We start from the raw sequence: 12,854 nt of genomic DNA on the forward strand, positions 1-12,854 counted from the left end.
ATGTGTTACGCTTTTCTTCCCTTTATTTTTTTTTCTTTCCCTCCTATTTTATATATGTGTGTATACATGTAAATAAATAAATAAATAAACACATACATTCATACGTGTATATTTGTATGCGTATTTATATATTAAAAGATGAATATGATGTAGCATGTGGATATATTAATGTTCTTTATAAATACATATTTATGTGTGTGAAAAAAAGGTAAAATTTAATATATCGTACTCCGAGAATAATAATGATGGTTAAAACTTACCATTTTCAACAGTTGGAATATTATTGTCAGGAATATTTAGACAAGATTGAATTAGATTTTTCCCTTCTGGCTTTGTAACTAATGGTTGTAACTTTGGTGTGGTAAATGTATAGACTAAGCCTGTCTCTGAAACAACCAATAGTAAAACTTGTGTACCTGTTAACGTACTAAGTTCATAGGCCTATTTATACGAAATTAGTCTTTTCTTTTCTTACAATTGAATTTTAGTTTATATATATATTAACCTTTTTCATGATTCCAGCTTTTCTTTTGGAAAAAGTAATATGACGTCTCGTTTTATCTTCAATATATTCAATCTTTATCTTACGACGACCTGAATTTCTTGTCGTAGGTTTCTTTCCTTCTTCCTCTTCTTCTGCATCATTTTCCTTATCTTCTTCCTCGTCATCAGCAACAGTAGCAAGAGAATCTTCTTGTCTTTGAAGATTATTCATCATAACTGAGTGGTGAGGTAACATAGGTTGCTGTGTAAGATAAGCTGCTTGTGCTTGGTGACTATAATAACCCGTTGATTGCATTTTTTATTTTATTTTATTTTATTTTTTTTCTCCTAATAATAAATCTTGTTCCAGCGCCTTAGTTTTATATACTTTTATACTTCTTGAGATTTGGTTTCAATAGAAAAAAGGAAAGGAAAAAGAGAGAGAGAGAGAGAGGGAGAAATTGGTCTTTTATATTTTTATATGTATATACTTTGTATTGTTACACAATTTGATAAATTAAATACTACTGTATTTTTAGATTTCTTGTGACTTTATATTTATTAGCTTATGTATAAATATTATTTATTTTCAAGTCTAGGTCGCTTTTGATTTACATACAAACACCATTGTTGTGAATCATTATCATTATTTAAAAGTTGAAGCGTTGACTGAAGCAGTGTTGAAGAAGAAGAAGAAGAAGGATAAGTTAATTGCTGTTGTAAATAGTCTGTCGTTGTTACTGCCTTTTCTTTTCCTTTGCCCTCTTCTTCTCCTTCTTCAATTAATGTTAATTGTGGTGTCATCGTGCTGTTGTTTAAAGAATAGTTTTGTTGTAATAAATGATGCTGTCTTTGTACAACTAAATGTGCACAATATTTTTCTAATAAATTGCCTAAAGAGCCCTGATTAAATGGTTTTGGTAAAACATCTGTCATGCCGCTTAAAAAGTATTGTTGAATATCTTGTGCTGTTGTATTAGAAGTCATGGAGATAATAGGTGTCCATGTATCATATTGTCTTATATTTCTTGTAGCTGACATACCGTCTAACTTGGGCATTATAATGTCCATAAGCACTAAATCATATTTAGTTGTACCTAATTTACGAACGGCTTCCATACCATCTACAGCAACATCAATTGTACAGCCTGCTATTTGAAGTAATCGAGTAGATAAACGACGAAATATAGAATCATCGTCCACTAATAATACACGTGGAGGTACTGACCATCCTAATTGCATTCGTTTTCTCTTTTTAACAATAGGTGCAGCAGTGATGGGTATGACTGATGTGCTAACAGTAGAGGTCACTGCTGTTGCTGCTGCTGTTGCTGCTGCTGTTGTTGTGTTATCAGTAATTAAAGATGGCTGCTGCTGTTGCATTTGTAAAGGTTGTGATTGTTCAGTTGATAATATATTAGCTGTACCTTCTACAACTGTCGCTATCTTTTCCAATTGAGATTCAGCTGCATTAGAAACATTTTGATAAGCTGCTATCATATTTTCTTTTGATACAAAACTCATTATTTCTTGCATAAGTGTATCTTGTTCTGTTAATGTCTTTTTAAATGCCTGAATATTGTCTAATACAATATCATATTTTTTATCATATCCTTTCAATTTTTCTACCATTTGTTTTTGTGTTTGTTTTAATTCGTTGATTTCTTTTTGAAGAGTCGATGTTAACATTTTTATTTCTTCTTCAATACAAGAACTATGTGTTACTTTTGCTGTAGTTGGACGTGTTACTTTTCCTGTAGGTTTTCTCTATTATTTAAAACATGAATAATAATTTAGAATAACACATGCATATATAATCTTACCTTGACTTCTTCCAAGAGTTCCTTTCTATTGTATTTAAAATTAGGATGTTGAAACTCCCATGCCTAAAAAAAAAACCAAAAAAAAAGGTTAGATTAATTCTTTTTTTTTTTTTTTTTTTTTTTCCTTTTGTTTTTTAAATGATTACAAGTATAATCTATTTTACCTGATTACCATATATTCGTTGACTCTCCTCCGGTATTTTCAATTTATGAAAGTCATACTTGTTTAATTGGCGTACAAAGCTTTGAAAGTTCGAATGTTTAAAATGTTTGGGTAATATGTGGCGAGCAAATTCACTGGGATCTTTTACTACAAATGTATTCCCTTCTATTCCCCAAGAGAATATGTGTGGGTATGTGTTTTCTTCCAACATGCTATTGTATATTTTGAAAGAAAGAAGATAAGGAGATGATGATGCAACTAATGTTAATTAATGGAATTTTACCTAAATAGCTTTTTAACAAATTCAGGTATATTGTTGGTAATGGTATGATTATTATTCCCTATTGTAGAAGAACCGATCATAATATTCTTTCGATTCTCTGATTATATGGATATATGTACAAGTATTTAATAATTATATGTATAAAAGAACAGTAACAATAATAATAATAAAAAAAAGAATAAGGCTGTATATTAATGAGTACAAAAAAAAAAAAAAAAAAAAAAAAAAAAAAAAAAAAAAAAAAAAACTCAAGAATAAAAATCAGATAAAAAAAAATAAATATTTAAAAGTTTAAAGTACATTCAGTACATGAAGATGGTTTATACTAAATATTAAGCATTCATTTTTCTTTTTTTTTTTTAGTAAATTTAGTATTAAAGTACTGCTGTTACATATATATTATTTTCTTGCAAGTTATACTTTACATTAGAATTCTTATGTATGATCAAATAAAAACCTTTAATGTTACATACAGATAATAAATATAAAGAGAACAGAGTAGTCTCTTTCAGACCATCTAGTGAATAATAAGACTTTCAAGTATAGATCAAATTAAAGTTATGCATTTAGCTAATTTGCATATATAGAATGGGCTTATGAATATAACACTAAAGATAGAAATATTTACAAATAAGCTTTAAAAAAGAATGTCAAGTATACTTGGCCAAAGATATAAGTAATATATACTTGATGTTAATTAACACTATTTGGTACCTTTTTGTTTGTTTTGAAGTAATATTAGTCACGAAACATACATTATTTTATTTGCTGTAAAAGTTGAATTATTTCCTAAAAACTGTTGTGCTTTTTTGTTTTTGTTGCTAATGATTCAATGTAGGAGTTAAGCTCTTCATGAATTAAGAGAAAAAAAAAAGGAAGCAATTCATTTTTACATTATCCAGGTTTTGAAGCCACCAAGAGCTCATAGACAAAACTTATTTTCTATATTGAAACATGTTATCTAAGCATGTTTAACAACCTATGTCCAAACAGCGTCAAGATGGGGAGTTTTTTTTTCTATATCCCAAGTTAAAACTATGCATGTCTTTTTCCTTGTTAGAAATAAATATTCTTCTTTATATATCATATTGTTAAATGTATTTTTTTTTTTTTTTTTTGAAACTATAATAAAAAAGGGTATCATTTCATTGTAATCTAATTATGTCTGAAAAACTTCATTCCCATCCAATTCCATAAGACCCAATAAATCCAAACAATTGCAGTAATTGGAATTAAAAGACAATAATAATCATCGTATTTAATCCAATCTAGTATCTATATTTTTTAAAAAAAGAAAGTAAGTACTACTGCACTGTTGTTGTTGTTGTTTTTTCATAAGTTGCTATTAAAAACCTTAATATGAGTATCTGGCATATATTGACTGGCTATAATCGAATAGACAGAAATAATAAACACAATGAATGTAAAACTTAACAAAGCGTAACCATAGAGATATGTAGTGTCAGGTATTGTCTCTGGTAAATGAATGGTCATTCGTCGAGCATAATTGAAATGTTCATTCGTATAGTTGGCATTATTCGGTGGTAATCGAGATATAAAGATAGATTTAGAAGGTCGTCTTCGATTATGTACCTGCATCACACATAGTTTGCAAATATAATAGCAGCAATAATAACAGCAGCAGCAGCAGCAGCAGAAAAAAAAAAAAAAAAAAAAAAAAAAAAAAAAAAAAAAAAAGAATTTAATTTATTTTTCTTTTTCTTAATATATTAAATAATTTTTATTTTTTATGAGCAGGCACATAGTCCTTTGATAAATCAATATGAGACAAGTGAGTATTTGTAATCTTAATTCTCTTATTTCTTGTCTTTGATCTCTTTGGCTTTGTCTCTGATGTAACTTTCTTTTCAAATACTTCCATTGTTTTCAAGCCTGCAGTTTCAAGTGCTTTTGGCAAATCTGTTTCGTCCGGGATGGAGATTTCAGACCACATCTTTTTAAATTCTAAAGATAAAAAAGTTAAATAAATGTATATACATACATGTATAATACAAAATTACCAGGATCAATAGTTGTATTATATTGCGCATCATTATGAAATAATACACGAGGATTTCCATCTTTATTTCTAACAACCAATATCTGTCCTTCTGTCGCTAATTCTTCAACTGCATTACTTAATTTGGAATAAGAGTCCTTCAAGTCTTTATAATCCATGCCACCTTCATTCTTTTTTTGGATTAATAATTCTAACAAATCTTCTTTGCTTCTAATTTGATATGTAGGCTAAATTAAAGTATGTGTATAGGTGTTTTTTTTAAGAAAACATTAACTCGTTTTAAAGATATTTTTTGTTTTACTTTATATGCAAATGTCTGGTTAACAGGATCAAATTCAATTTTATCATTATTCACTAATTTATCCCATAACATTTGATTCTTAGAAATGTCTACTTTAGTACGAGAGGCAATACTAATGACTGATTGCGGATCATCACTATCCTAATGTTCCAATTATTAATATCCTTTTTTTTTCTTCTCTCGTTTATAACAATCGTTTTTTTTTTTTTTTTTTTACTTTTAAAAATTGAATGACTGTATACAACTGACTCATGGCATGATGGCCAGTACCCGTATTAGCAGGTTGTGAATAAACTAACAGATATTTGAATATAAAAAAAGAGAGATATTATTGACATTACTCCAGTATTTACCAGTTGTCTTCTTTCTTTTCTTTATTCCACTCACAGATTCAAATGAAGCTTTTGTATTATTTGCTATAGTTCCTATGGAAGTTTTAGTTTCTTTGATGGGTACTGCTTGGCCAGCACGTTTAACGGCTATGTCAGTGCTAGCCTTAAAGGACTTTTTAAAATTTTGTAATTGGCTATTCAAAGAAGACATTTTTTTTTTTTTTAGTTAAATAAAAAAAAGAAAATACAAAAAAATAATTATCAATCTTCAAGGGCAATTTTTATATTTTATGACAGCTTTTTTTTTTTTATGTGCATATATTTAAAACCATTTAATTGTATTTTTTTTTTTCCAAAGAAAAATATTCATAAAGTGATTATACAAAAAGGACGATCGTTAATTAACTACAAGGAAAATGGTTTGATATCTAATGAGACTTGGCAATTTCTAAATTAGAAAAAAAAACAGAAATTTAAACATTAGTACATGTGTATAGATAAATGTATGCACTCATTCCATCAAATTAAATAATTACTTTGAACATCAAGAATAGCTTGATCAAGAATTTGTTGTTGAATTTTAGGATCTTGCAAGTCCTTATTGATCTTTTCAGTCAAATAAGCAACCAATTGCTTTTGTTCACGTTCACGAAGACTAGCTTCATGACGAACCCAAGAATCCAAAGTAGACTTAACTTCATGAGCAACATTGACCTGTTGCTTCAATTGGAATGCTTCAGCTTCTAATTGAGCTGTTTCACGAGAAAGCTCAAAGAGAGACTTTGTAACATCAACAAGATCCTTCATTTGTCCAACTTCATTAATTCGCTCTTGAACAGCACTCTTATGATCTTCACGAGCTTGGACCAAAACATTTTTGATACGTTCGATATGTTCATTGGCCATGTTGGTGAAAGGTTCTCGAAGGTATTTCAAAAGAACACCAAGGAGACCAGCGGTGGAAATCAAGACAAGTGTTTCTTCGTTGAAGACGTAAATCTCTTTAGAAATCAAATATGTGGCGAGACCAGTGCCCAAAGTAAGATAACCAGTTTTAGAGATGAGGCTGTTGCCTGGAAGGGTATCGATGATGCTTTTTGCCTTTTCCTTAGGATCAACTAATGAAAAAGAAAAAAACGAATATTAATACAAAAAAAAGGGGGGAGAGAAAGCTTCGTTGTTTTCATTTAATAGATTGTTGCTATTGTACCTTCTTTTTGAGTGGTATAATGACGAACACTTGAAAGAAGTAATAATAATTTATTAATTTGTTTGCTTAATATAATGTCTTTTTTTTTCTTAAAAAAAAAACTTACGCAGTGGCACCCAAGGATTGGCGAGTAGTGTTAATTAAGCTAGGACGAGTAGCAACAGCAGCTATTTAACAATTCGTTGAATTAGATAGATTATTTACGCTTCTTTATTTATTTATTTTTTTACCAGTTGCGGCACTTTTAGTAATTAAACGGAAAGCCATATTAAATACGTATAGGAGAGAGAAGGGTGGAGAATAAAGTTGCTTTCTTTATTTAATAAAAAAAAAAATAAAATATGGGGGAGATTTTTTAGCGGGTCCCCTTGTTCTGCTGTCTATAAAGTTTTGGTTGGCTCGAGCAAAATAATAGGATAATTAAGCCCGCTTTAATTTCTATGCCCAATATGATGACGTAAAAGATTAGCTTATAACAACATGAAAGAGATCATCATCGAATAGTGGATACTTTAAAATGAAACTCAGATACTATCTTCATGTGAATTGTCTTTTTTTTAGTAGTTAACATCTGTTATAATAGAATAAATGATGTTTACGGTAGATGTCATTTTGATGTGGTTTTAAAATTGGATGAGTGTGCTTAGGATATATAATAAGGTATAGAGTGAATTTGTGGTGTAGCAAGTAATAATAAAAATTATGTTGGACTCAAAATAACTGCCTCTTTTTTTTTTTTTTTTTTTTTTTTTTTTTTTTTTTATTTATACAAATATACAAATATGTATATTTATCCCAAATTTGAGAAATATCCTTATACATATACTTTATAATATACAATATCGATGGCGTATCAATCAATAACAGATTGGCTATTTTCTTCATGTTTGTGCTTCCGTTAATCTAAAGAAATGATAATGAGTATAGCAGAATATTTCAGTATAGAATAATAAACAAAAGATTAGCTACTACTATCATCTATTAGATAGTATGTAGCAAATAATTTTCAGCATTTGTAGTTTTGTATTCACACACCTTTACAAATGAAGGGGGGCGGATGTTGACTTGGGAATTATTATACATGTTATTCTCGCATTAATAGATTTACTACCCACTTTTGACTCTCCCAGTATTACTGCTTTTTATTATTATTATTATTTTAAAAGACAGAAACTTTCTGCTGATTAAATAAAACTTCTAAAATGGAAAGAAAAATTATTTAAAAGAAATAGTTGTTTCATTTTCTTTAGATTTACTATTGCAACTGGACAATAGATTAAAAATGGTAAACTAAAGATATATAAAATTTGCTTTTTTTCTTTCTTTCTTAAATACATAAAGTAGACACAATGAAGAAAGCAAACTAAAGATGATTGCATATCACAAATAAGATTTGAAATATATAAGGAGATTTGATAAGCCCCCTTTAAATAGTATGCCAAGAACGATGCAATTATGAATTATAAAAAAAAAAAAAAATTAGACTACGCTCTACTAGTTTTTTATTTGTTGTTTATTATATACAGTTTATTATACAGAAAATGCTTGTCTATATGCATTACTAAAATGAAAATGCTGCTGATAAAAAGAGGAAAATTGCCAATAGGGTAAAGAGCAATAAAAGACATTATTACTAATAGGATGGAATAGTGTAGTTGCTTGGCTAACAGGAGGCAAAAATGAATAATAAGGTTGCTGATAGTTGTTGTTATACTGATGTTCTTCTGATTTTCTCCGCTGCTTGGTATTATTGCCTTTTTGTTGGGCTAATAGTTTTACTAATGGAATATTATCCTCTTCTTCGTATTTATAACAAGATTGTTTTCGTTGCTGAAAAGAGGACGATCGTGTTGGTGCGGGCTGCTTATCAGATGAATGAGTTGCTGTTTGTTGAATAAAATGTCGATTATGTTTTAATCTAAAAGATGTGTCACTTTGTTGTTCTAGTGTCCTTAACATTTGTTGTAAATGAATAGATTCTAAAAGCGGTAATGTATTCTTGCGGAGCTTCTGTTGTGTTAAACAGTAAAGCGATAACAATAAATCATCGTCTTTTTGTTGTTTGTGTTCATTAGGAAGAATGTTATTTAGAGATAGATTATGATCATTATTCGATATATAAATAATCGCACGTCTATTCATAAGTTTCCGTTCATTGCTTAATTGATCTCCACACTTGGTACGTTTTATGACGGTAGCGTTGTTATTATATACATTGTCTTGTCTTTTGCTAATAAAACAAGACGATTCTCTTTTTTTGTCATCTGGCTCGATAGTTGCCTTCTTACTCATGATCCTTTTCGATCGCTTTTTTTTGTTTGGAGTCGAAGTTAACTTTTGTTGATTTATCCTATAGAAAGTCCATTTGGTTGCTGTTTTAAGACTGTCATCGAATTGATCAGTTGAAGGTAAAACATTCATGGTATTTTTTATTTTTTTTTTTAAGAAAAAAAAGAAAAAAGAAAAAGAAAAAAGAAAAGAAAATCAACACTTTATATGTATGCTTATCATAAAGGCTAAATAAAATTAAATCAAGGGCACCAAGAAGTGCAGAAACAATAAAAGTACCCGTATGATTTGGGTTCTAGACTGATCGAGGATTTTTAATTACACTAATTCCCGGAAATGGGTTGTGCAAAAAGCTGAAAAGTGTGACGTATAAAACTTAAAAAAAAAAAAAAAAAAAAAAAAAAAAAAAAAAACTTGCATCACATAACTAAAAAATATGCTGCATAAAGTTTGAATATGCATATCAACTAAACATAATATATTTTTTCTTTCCTAAGGAGTAAATAAATAGCTATAAGTAGATAAATTGGAATACTAACAATATAGTAAAACATGATTCATGTTTCAGATAAATATTAGTAGCTGATCCAACAATCTTGTGAAAAGCTTTATTAACCTCAAAGGACACAATCGTATCGTATTCTCTATCTTAAATTTATAAATTAATGAATTGTTTATTGTGCGTAAAGGAAACAATTCTATTTATTTTATGTGTTGCACGCTTTATTCTTATAACTGGATTTCATAGTAATAAATCTCTCTTTGGCAGTTATCAAATGCCTTTTCATTCTATTTTTTTTTTTTTTTTTTTTTTTGAGAACTATCTCACAGATTTTGAAGCAGATCGTGCTGTAGGCAATAAATATAGAGTAATATCTTCTTCAACTACGGTTGTCTTGTATAAGGATTCTCGCTATCTATCGGCAAGTTCACTTTGAACTGCATTTTCTAATCTTTTTATTTATTTATTTTTCGTTAATCTAAGAATCTTTAAAAGTAATACTACTACATTCATCTTCTTTATATTGAATCAGAAATGTAAATAATTCTATACGCTTGAAAGTATTTAGATAGTCTTTTGAATTGTGAATAATAAGTCCTGAATTTTCTAAATAATGCATTATCTTTATTGTATTCCTTTCTATTTCTTCTTTTATGATTGCAAATAGATAGCTACAGTCTATCAATGATAGGTCTTTTTTTCTCTCTCTCAACAACTGTTTCACGTATCATGAAATATGCTCGAGAGCAATACTTAACCCAGCACCTAAGAAAAAAAAATAATTAATACTGGTGTGTTATATTCTTGTTCTTGGATACTCTTGTATTCTTGTTAATCACTCTAAATGAATACCACTACACGTACATCCTTTAGATTTGACTTGCACAATCTCATCAAGCATAGGCTATATATTGTCTCAGAGGGCACAGGGTCATCTTCTATTTTATTTTATTTTTTTATTTTTTCATCTTTGCATTGAATAAATTAGTTTAGTTCCTGATATAGTGTTATTTCTTAAATGTTGGTGATATTTGAATGATTTCTGTCTTAAATAGAGTGCTTTTGTCTACGTTGAACGCAATATAGATGTATATATATATATATATATATATATATATATATTTGCATCAGAGTAAAAGTCAGTATATGATCTTGTAATAGATGTTTGTTAACACAAGTATCCTTTGCAGTTGAAAAATAAAACTTTATTATAGAAAAGATTGATAACTTAAACCTATAGGTTTTCAGTTGATACACTTTCTTAAAACACACACACACATACTATAAGAGATCATGATATAACCATAACCATATACATCTTCTATCTTTTCCTTTTGTGTATTGAATAAAGTTATAAAATTCTCGCATTTCTAAAGGTTATATACTTAATTACTAGTTCAATTAGCAATACATAGAAAAGTTATCTATTTAAAAATAAATATAGACATCATTAGGCTTATTCCCGAATGAAACCAACATGAATATGAATACTTTTATAAGATACATTATATAAAGAAGTGACAGTTATTAGCAGACATTACGTATGTATCTACTGCTATATATTTATTTACATTCAACTTATTATTATATATACTTGTAAAAGGAAATAATTCCATTTAATCTTCTTTTGTTGAAGGATAAGACTTCTTCCTAAAAGCAAATGTAGATAAGGAGATGGTATCATCATTACTGCTATCATCTTCATCCTCATCCTCATCTTTGTCAAATAATAATGCATCTCTATTATTATTATTATTATTATAGTGCTTCCCCATTAATGTACTTGTATGTTCAAAATAGGTTCCAGACAAATCATATAAACGTTGATTCATTAAACGCTTCATGCCTTCCTCTTCATCGTCTATTGAATATTCGGCTTCACTATCTGATATAAAGCTACCTGAATCATAATATCCCTCAGATTCTTCTTCTAATGCTCTAGCAGCATCAGGGTCTTCTTTTAAAAGTCGTTGAATCTCTTGTTGACGCTTATACTTTGAAGAAAAAATAGAAGGCCTAAGATCGTCAGGATCTCGTGGTGGCCAATAATAAGGTAAACGAGGGTCTGTTTCTGGCGTCATGGGAAATGTTAAGCCATCTCCTTGCATCTTCTGTGGCCAAAGCCAAAGTAAAGGATTTGATCCTAATACTTCACGTATATTTCTATAAAATCCAACATCAAAAGGATAATTGACCTAAAATAAAATAAAGTAAACAAAAGTGTTATCTTTGATACATAATATATGTTTGTATGTATATGTATGAAGACACAAAAAAAATTTTTTTTTTCTTACAGGCGATATTTTTCCTCTTCTAATTAAATCTTCTACTTTTCCTCTTTCCCAAGCCTCAATATTCGTTTGATTTTTTGAAAGGCAATAGAGTTGATAACCTGTTAAAATACCAACACAAAATAAAACAATAAATGCAAATACAAAATTCAAAACCATAAAAATGATTTCAATCGTTGTAGGCTCGGCATCAAACTAACAAATTATAGTTGGTTATTTCTCTCTCTCTCTCTCTCTTTTTTTTTTTTTTTTTTCTTTTTTGTTTCTTTTTCTGTCAAACCTGAAAATGACGGATAGCATCCATAATAGCTCTTACTCGTCCAACAAGCAATAAAATAACATAAAGACAGGCAAGATCAGCAAAGATAATAAACCGCATAAAATGACCATAATTAGCATGACCAACACAGTTGTTAATCCAAGGACAATGATGATCCATCTTTAAAACACAACGACGACAATATCGACAATGATGACTTCTAGGTGGTTTATATACTTGACACGATTTACAGTAACGTGGACCTGTGATTCCTTCTGAAGGTATTTCTTTGAATATTACAAGTGAAGAAGGCGGTTCCCAGCCAGTAGGAATCTTGCCTGGATCTGTTACTACAGCTAAATAGTAATTGTAAAATACCATCATGACTAATGCATTCAGGGGTAATAATCTGATTAAGCTTTTTAAATTCCATCCGCCGTAAGCAGGTAAAAACAATATTAACTGAGAAGAATACGCAATAAATGAAATAAGTATCGAGACACCAATAACGAATATTTTCCCCGGGATAGATTCTAACATGTTCAGAATTAAAGATTGAAGTGGATATATTTATATACATAAATAGGTAAGAAAAAACATCTTTCTACATAAATGTAGTATAGTATAATGGCGGAGAAGAAATATATTTTACATAATTTGCTAAAAAAAAAATACCCCCTCACCTTGGCTACACTTATAAACCTACTTTCTTTAGTTTATACATATAAAATCTCATCTACTCATATTAGACGCTTGAGTAACGTCCTGAAGGTAAATAAATTATAAGTCTCATAATAGCGGTATTTATAAAAATTATTTTTATTGATCATTGATGGCTGCTCAGTCTTTGTTTCAATGAAGAAAAGGAAGTGGCAGCAGTTAAAAAAAAAATAAGTTA

At 29.1% G+C, this 12,854-nt stretch overlaps 7 protein-coding genes across 7 annotated transcripts; all 7 read right to left on the reverse strand.

Annotated features, from left to right (window-relative positions):
• Positions 1 to 249: 249 nt before the first annotated feature.
• Positions 250 to 715, reverse strand: BX663DRAFT_432530 (uncharacterized protein; the record flags this gene model as incomplete). Its single annotated transcript, XM_051522940.1, has 2 exons — positions 250 to 441; positions 506 to 715. 2 exons carry the CDS (start codon positions 713 to 715, stop codon positions 250 to 252), a joined length of 402 nt encoding a protein of 133 aa, XP_051383884.1.
• A 347-nt stretch (positions 716 to 1,062) lies between these two features.
• Positions 1,063 to 2,832, reverse strand: BX663DRAFT_550971 (uncharacterized protein; the record flags this gene model as incomplete). Its single annotated transcript, XM_051531252.1, has 4 exons — positions 1,063 to 2,250; positions 2,307 to 2,369; positions 2,471 to 2,681; positions 2,753 to 2,832. The coding sequence occupies 4 exons, from the start codon at positions 2,830 to 2,832 to the stop codon at positions 1,063 to 1,065; spliced, it is 1,542 nt and encodes a 513-aa protein (XP_051383885.1).
• A 1,075-nt stretch (positions 2,833 to 3,907) lies between these two features.
• Positions 3,908 to 4,351, reverse strand: BX663DRAFT_432506 (phosphatidylinositol N-acetylglucosaminyltransferase subunit Y-domain-containing protein; the record flags this gene model as incomplete). Its single annotated transcript, XM_051522936.1, has 2 exons — positions 3,908 to 4,027; positions 4,106 to 4,351. The coding sequence occupies 2 exons, from the start codon at positions 4,349 to 4,351 to the stop codon at positions 3,908 to 3,910; spliced, it is 366 nt and encodes a 121-aa protein (XP_051383886.1).
• A 135-nt stretch (positions 4,352 to 4,486) lies between these two features.
• Positions 4,487 to 5,628, reverse strand: BX663DRAFT_505641 (uncharacterized protein). Its single transcript, XM_051527097.1, has 4 exons — positions 5,291 to 5,628; positions 5,074 to 5,214; positions 4,774 to 4,999; positions 4,487 to 4,717 (listed from the first exon to the last, which is right to left on the reverse strand). Exons 1-4 carry the CDS (start codon positions 5,324 to 5,326, stop codon positions 4,494 to 4,496), a joined length of 627 nt encoding a protein of 208 aa, XP_051383887.1. The 5' UTR covers positions 5,327 to 5,628; the 3' UTR covers positions 4,487 to 4,493.
• Positions 5,629 to 5,663: 35 nt separating this feature from the next.
• On the reverse strand, positions 5,664 to 6,986 carry BX663DRAFT_505647 (uncharacterized protein). Its single transcript, XM_051527098.1, has 5 exons — positions 6,846 to 6,986; positions 6,722 to 6,782; positions 6,616 to 6,644; positions 5,942 to 6,523; positions 5,664 to 5,853 (listed from the first exon to the last, which is right to left on the reverse strand). The coding sequence occupies exons 1-5, from the start codon at positions 6,880 to 6,882 to the stop codon at positions 5,834 to 5,836; spliced, it is 729 nt and encodes a 242-aa protein (XP_051383888.1). The 5' UTR covers positions 6,883 to 6,986; the 3' UTR covers positions 5,664 to 5,833.
• An 886-nt stretch (positions 6,987 to 7,872) lies between these two features.
• Positions 7,873 to 9,118, reverse strand: BX663DRAFT_505649 (uncharacterized protein). The gene is made up of 2 exons (XM_051527099.1): positions 7,957 to 9,118; positions 7,873 to 7,900 (listed from the first exon to the last, which is right to left on the reverse strand). The coding sequence occupies exon 1, from the start codon at positions 9,034 to 9,036 to the stop codon at positions 8,146 to 8,148; it is 891 nt and encodes a 296-aa protein (XP_051383889.1). The 5' UTR covers positions 9,037 to 9,118; the 3' UTR covers positions 7,873 to 7,900; positions 7,957 to 8,145.
• A 1,802-nt stretch (positions 9,119 to 10,920) lies between these two features.
• BX663DRAFT_470891 (DHHC palmitoyltransferase-domain-containing protein) lies at positions 10,921 to 12,757 on the reverse strand. Its single transcript, XM_051524135.1, has 3 exons — positions 11,978 to 12,757; positions 11,701 to 11,892; positions 10,921 to 11,601 (listed from the first exon to the last, which is right to left on the reverse strand). The coding sequence occupies exons 1-3, from the start codon at positions 12,494 to 12,496 to the stop codon at positions 11,023 to 11,025; spliced, it is 1,290 nt and encodes a 429-aa protein (XP_051383890.1). The 5' UTR covers positions 12,497 to 12,757; the 3' UTR covers positions 10,921 to 11,022.
• Between the last annotated feature and the right edge of the window lie 97 nt (positions 12,758 to 12,854).

Source organism: Cokeromyces recurvatus (assembly GCF_025118155.1).
Source record: "Cokeromyces recurvatus strain NRRL 2243 chromosome Unknown BX663scaffold_9, whole genome shotgun sequence".
NCBI lineage: Eukaryota > Fungi > Mucoromycota > Mucoromycetes > Mucorales > Mucoraceae > Cokeromyces > Cokeromyces recurvatus.

What these genes read in the sequence shown, in the direction of transcription:
- BX663DRAFT_505649 (XM_051527099.1), bottom strand. Translation starts at nt 9,036, where the DNA reads ATGAATGTTTTACCTTCAACTGATCAATTCGATGACAGTCTTAAAACA.
- BX663DRAFT_505641 (XM_051527097.1), bottom strand. Translation starts at nt 5,326, where the DNA reads ATGAGTCAGTTGTATACAGTCATTCAATTTTTAAAA. An exon ending in CAGTCATTCAATTTTTAAAA is followed by an intron (nt 5,215 to 5,290) that starts GTAAAAAAAAAA and finishes TTGGAACATTAG; the next exon opens with GATAGTGATGATCCGCAATC. An exon ending in TAATACAACTATTGATCCTG is followed by an intron (nt 4,718 to 4,773) that starts GTAATTTTGTAT and finishes TTTTATCTTTAG; the next exon opens with AATTTAAAAAGATGTGGTCT.
- BX663DRAFT_505647 (XM_051527098.1), bottom strand. Translation starts at nt 6,882, where the DNA reads ATGGCTTTCCGTTTAATTACTAAAAGTGCCGCAACTG. An exon ending in TACTAAAAGTGCCGCAACTG is followed by an intron (nt 6,783 to 6,845) that starts GTAAAAAAATAA and finishes ATTGTTAAATAG; the next exon opens with CTGCTGTTGCTACTCGTCCT. An exon ending in TTATACCACTCAAAAAGAAG is followed by an intron (nt 6,524 to 6,615) that starts GTACAATAGCAA and finishes CTTTTTCATTAG; the next exon opens with TTGATCCTAAGGAAAAGGCA.
- BX663DRAFT_470891 (XM_051524135.1), bottom strand. Translation starts at nt 12,496, where the DNA reads ATGTTAGAATCTATCCCGGGGAAAATATTCGTTATTGGTGTCTCGATA. An exon ending in ATGCTATCCGTCATTTTCAG is followed by an intron (nt 11,893 to 11,977) that starts GTTTGACAGAAA and finishes ATAATTTGTTAG; the next exon opens with TTTGATGCCGAGCCTACAAC. An exon ending in GAAGAGGAAAAATATCGCCT is followed by an intron (nt 11,602 to 11,700) that starts GTAAGAAAAAAA and finishes ATTTTATTTTAG; the next exon opens with GTCAATTATCCTTTTGATGT.